The sequence below is a fragment of the Branchiostoma floridae genome, unplaced genomic scaffold, assembly GCF_000003815.2.
Source record: "Branchiostoma floridae strain S238N-H82 unplaced genomic scaffold, Bfl_VNyyK Sc7u5tJ_264, whole genome shotgun sequence".
Lineage (NCBI taxonomy): Eukaryota > Metazoa > Chordata > Leptocardii > Amphioxiformes > Branchiostomatidae > Branchiostoma > Branchiostoma floridae.
Window position 1 is genome coordinate 58,011 of NW_023365794.1, and position 5,222 is coordinate 63,232.

General features: G+C 38.0%; 1 protein-coding gene across 7 annotated transcripts; it reads left to right on the forward strand.

Annotated features, from left to right (window-relative positions):
• Positions 1-388: 388 nt before the first annotated feature.
• On the forward strand, positions 389-3,926 carry LOC118408633 (vesicle-associated membrane protein 4-like). Of its 7 annotated transcripts, none has more exons than XM_035809478.1 (8): positions 389-510; positions 1,107-1,281; positions 1,654-1,700; positions 2,225-2,269; positions 2,554-2,561; positions 3,170-3,249; positions 3,419-3,470; positions 3,668-3,923. In XM_035809478.1, the coding sequence occupies exons 2-8, from the start codon at positions 1,216-1,218 to the stop codon at positions 3,700-3,702; spliced, it is 333 nt and encodes a 110-aa protein (XP_035665371.1). In that variant the 5' UTR covers positions 389-510; positions 1,107-1,215; the 3' UTR covers positions 3,703-3,923. The 7 variants fall into 7 exon arrangements, with proteins under 7 accessions (XP_035665371.1, XP_035665368.1, XP_035665366.1 ...); XM_035809475.1 differs by having other exon boundaries at positions 2,554-2,654; positions 3,668-3,914; XM_035809473.1 differs by lacking the exon at positions 1,107-1,281 and adding an exon at positions 868-1,046 and having other exon boundaries at positions 396-510; positions 2,554-2,654; positions 3,668-3,917.
• Positions 3,927-5,222: the final 1,296 nt, after the last annotated feature.

Genomic DNA, 5,222 nt, shown 5'->3' on the forward strand with positions numbered 1-5,222 from the left:
TTACGCCCCCCTCCCCCTTCCAGTGTGTTTCCCTTCTTGCAAGATTTGATGCATTACACGAATACAAGGAGAGCGTGTTATTGCCATAATTTCATAGATGAATGTGAACATTTTCTTTTGAGGGAAATTGTTCCTCAATCTTGGAGTGAGTTTGATTTCTATCCATACCAAAGACATCGTGAATCAAGGTAAGAACAACTGGACTAAACCATAGTGGTGGTGCAAGGGGGTAATTTCTCAAAGGCATTCAACGTTTTCAATAGATGATATCTTCCTCTTTTTTCTTTCATTAACAGGATCAATTAGTTTCAATTTGTATATACCATTTCAGTGCCTTGTAAGACCATGGTGTTGATCTTCATAGATAGGAAAGAACATTATCCACCCTACTTTGCTAGTGGAATAGCTCTCCACCGTTCCCATGTTTTGTGATTACTTCCGGGACAGAGATCAAAACAACAGAATGTCCGAACTGAACCAGATCTACTTGTTGCGTGCAAGAGAACAATAGTAGGTATATATTATTCATATCCCCAGGCTATTCGACCCCGTCTATGCCTCGGCTATTGTCTGGGGTGTCTTGTGACACTCTGTATGTTATTCTCTTGGCGGTTTATTAAATCATTTCAGCATCATACCCTTGCAAAAATTCCAGCATGTATTTTCGTGCAGTGCTCTGTTAGCCAAGCGTTTGCCTTGTTTTCCAAGAATATGCAATTTTCTTCTGACTCTTCAGATTTACCATTTGACCTTTTAAAAGGGTAAGCTTGCTTAAGGTCCGGTGCACGCGTGCAGGAAACGTCCACGTCACAAGTTGGATCAACTAAGGCTGGATCACAAACCTGGATCTCTTCTCTGATCCCTCAGGATCAACCGCCAAGTGTTCCTTAGCATCCTCTGGATTCTTCTTAAAGATAGGACTGTAGATCCTTGAAGACATCATGTTACAAACAGCGACAGCTGCCAGTCATTACCACATGCGATCCGGTGGATCACGCGGGATCTACGCGCCTCCGCCGAGCCGACAGGATCGTTCAGAAGAACGGGTTAGTAACTTAGTCGCTAACGTATCAATGCTGACTAACTCCCTGGGTGTACCTTTGCAGGTTAAGTCGGGAGGTGTACGTGGTGGTGTGAGATTTTCCCTCATCCTTCCTCCATCCTCCTCCCTCCCTTTCCACTACTGCATGGTAGGAAAGTAATAGACATTCCAAGATGCCTCCAAAGTTCAAGAGATTCCTGGACAGTGGGGACATATACGGTGCAGGTATAGCAGAGAGAGTAAGTATATTAAAGGGTTCTAATTCTTGTCCTAACACATCTGCAAATGTTGATGTCACAATTGTTATGGATCACACTAATATAATCTTTGTGAGATGTATGTCTACCTATCACAGAACTCACTTGCAATGACTAAGGTATGTCAATAACACATGTACTGTAGTATGTCTATTAGGTAATTTTCAGTTTTTGTCACTTTTGTCCTCTCTCCCCCACTGTCACTCTTACAGTTTCTGTTCCAGTACTGTTGGTTGTAATTCAATGCCAATTGCAAGTATTGTACGTATATCAAAACAGATACATGCATAATTATACATGTACTGTAGGGCATTGACTCACCAATACCAACAGTATTGTTTATGTTGATCATAGGCAAGCTTACTTGATGGCAGTGATGATGACGAAGAAGACTTTTTCATGTGAGTACCAAAATCATAGAATATTTCATCCTGTTAGTATTCAAGCTAACAACTTTCAGCCAATGTATACATAGTATCTTAAAGTTAAACTTAACCTTTAGGAGCTTTAACAGATTTGCATTAGATATTGGCTTCAGGTATGTATTAGATAAAATTTAGCTATCCATGTATTAACTACAATGTACAAACACTGACTACACCGACATGGTAGCTATTCCATAACCGTCACCTGTGTCACAGACTGAAGGATTTGTTTACACTTCAATATGGTTGAGGTCAAACCGTAAACAGTACCTTTTATTTCTCTTTAGATCAGTGTAAACAACAACAAGGCAAAGGACATGCAAAAATATTCTTTAAGGTTATTCATAGAGTCTTTGCATAATCTACTGGCCTGCTTACAAAACAAAAGACAAAGGATAGGTAAGAGCTCTCCTGTGAGCTTTTCACATGAATTCAGATCATGGACTGGAAGTAATGAAGAGCGTAACTAAGTGTTGTCTTGTCTGATGTTATTGTTCCAGAGCTGGAGGTGGGAAGCGCTACAGCAAGGACACCAAAATCAAGAGGTTTGTAAGATATGATGGAAGCTTTCACTTTTACATTTATGCATGATTTGTGATACAGTATACATGTACGTTGTACCCATACTTATACAAAGCATGGAGTACAATGTATGCTCATCTGAGGAGTTTACGCTCACATAAATGGTGTCAGAAAAAGAATTTATGTTCAAATTTGATGACCTGACAATGTGTAATGTTCCCATGCATTTGTACAGTTTATGATATAAAGAAATGCAAGGAATATACTTCAGCTGTATTATATTTATGTGGCTTTTTTTGTTCTTCAGAGTTCAAGGTCAGGTGGATGAGGTCATAGAGGTCATGCAGGACAACGTTGCCAAGGTGATAGACAGGGGAGAGAACCTGGAGCTGCTACAGGACAAGTCAGGTCTGTCACCATGGCAACCTTGTCTGTCACTATGGCAACCATGTATGGTACTATGGCAACCATGTCTGGCACTATAGCAACCATGTATGGCACTATGGCAACCATGTCTGGCACTAAGGCAACAATGTCACTGTGGTAATCTTTCAGCACAAAGACTTCCAGTCATTCCATATGGATGTTGTCCTCTAATCAAAGAATAATTGTTGCTGTTTGTGTTGTATTTGTATGGTCCCTGTTTTGCATTATTTGCTAAAAAATACCTGCCAGAAGTACAATTCCAATATATACTACCTATATATGACTCAGCTCAAATTTGACTGTTTTTTGAATTTGCATAAACAAAAACAACTAGCATGCAACAGTTGAAGCTTTTCCAGGAGAGTTGGTTATGTTTTTTTGTTTTTTTTTGGCTATGTGAGTTACTTTGAATCAAAATGCATTTTTTATGTGTAACAGTACATACAACCATGCAACCATGTGTGGCCTAACTGCATGTATACTTTTACTTACCACAGAAGAGCTTTCTGACCACAGTATCAAGTTTCTAAACACCTCCAAAAGACTTAAGTCTACAATGCGATGGCACAACTGCAAGGTAGGGAGATGTTACATTGCCATCAAAATATGTTTTTGCCTGTTTTTTCATGGAATTTCAAACCTTTTGTCAGACATGAAAATCTGTCATTTGAATTCATCATGCAGATGTTGAAACAAAATACAAGTTTGCATGACTTTCAAAATTAACACCATCTTGTCACCCACAGATGTATGCCTTATTGTTCACTGTACTCCTGGTCATCATCCTCGTCATTGTGTGTAAGTTTGCTCTTCATATACTACTTTTCCAGGACTTTTCAGACCATTTTGATGCTTTAGATAAAAGTACTTAAACTTTCCAGCCATGAACGCATTGTATAACTGCTTGAAATATAATTTTTCATGAGAATTTTATAAAATTGAATACTTGTATAAAGGAGTAATCCAATAATTGCATTTTTCTTTCCCCTAAACAGTGCCCATCATCATACAGAAGTACAGGAAGCCGTAGTGATCCTTGGTCTGGAACATTGTCCCACATGAACTCAAGTGCATTAAAAACCTGTAAATAACAATTAGAAAAAGGAACAGTCAGCCAACATTTTTACAGGCATTTTTTTGTCTTTTGTTATCTTATACAAAAGCAAGCATGGGTTGCATACATGTAAGCATGTTTTTAAGTGTTACTATTTAATAGTCGGGACTAGAGGTGGGTACTGGGACAGAAAATTCAGGTACAGGTACAGTCCAGGTTCAGGTCCAGATGATTAGGTCCAGGTCCAGACCTGAAACTAGACCTAATTATTGTGAATGGGTGATACTCAAAACAATGGTCCATTTCACTACAAAGGAATCTGTTCATTTTCTAATCAGTACAACATCCAGTTCACTAAATTTTTAGGTCCTGTTTTTCTGGACTGGTTCAACAACAACAACAAAAAACGTTTTTTTTGTACCAGTACCCACTCCTAATTGGGACCATGGACATTGAAGAGTGTAAAGTTTTCAATTTTCTTTAATTTGGTTGTAGAAAGCTGTATTTTGTAAAATAAGCCAGACAATAGGCTACGTTTTTATCATGACATGTGATAGAATCAGGCAATGATCATGTAAAGTATAAAATTCTACATGGACTGTTTTGCTGCTCCAAAATCAAATATTAGCTAAATTGCTGCATGGGAACAATATTCAGAGGATTGCTGTCTTTTTATACACGTATACTGGGTTAGTGAAGAAGATAATCTGGAAAGGGGAACATTGGGAAAACATCTAGCCAAATAGTAATGATTAAAGTATATATAGAATGACACCTAGGTGCTTAGTCATATTAAGATTATCTGCTTTATATGCATGTAAGGCCACACCAATTTAATTTCTTGGTTCACGGATTTTTTCATAAAAAATATGGAGCGAGAGGGCGAAATAAAAATAAAAATAAAATTGTAAAATCGTTGGGGTAAAGGTAACGGCTAATCCAAAACATAAAGAATAAAAAGTTTTCAGCTTGAAAAAAGTACAAAAACACTATTTTTGTACAGTAACAGCACCTGTACCCACACTTTAAGGAGCTTATGATATAAAGGCCAATTTGCTACACCAGAAAGTTGGTGAATGGTTTCATTAAGGGTGAAAATTTGCTGAGTAGTAATTTTTTTTTTTTTTTTTTTTCCAAAAAATAGGAGCGAGCGAATCCATGAACCAAGAAATTAAATCGGTGTGGCCTAAGCCCCGGCAAAAACTCTATTTTTATGTGCTTCAAAACCTAAGTACAAAATCATGAAAATCGAGTGGCATCATGGAATATTTTCTTCAAAATTTGGCCTCTTAGTGTCACAAACTTGTGTAGAGACTTCACCTTACTTCACAGTCAGATTTGAGTGAACTCTTTGCATTGCCACAATATTCTCTCTGCTGCTTCAAAAAGCTATCTATCATCTACAGTATATTCAGGACTTAATATTGTGTGTATGCTACCGGTGCCCATCTGACTTTGGCCGGCTATACTCCTGGACCACCCATGATAGAATCTTA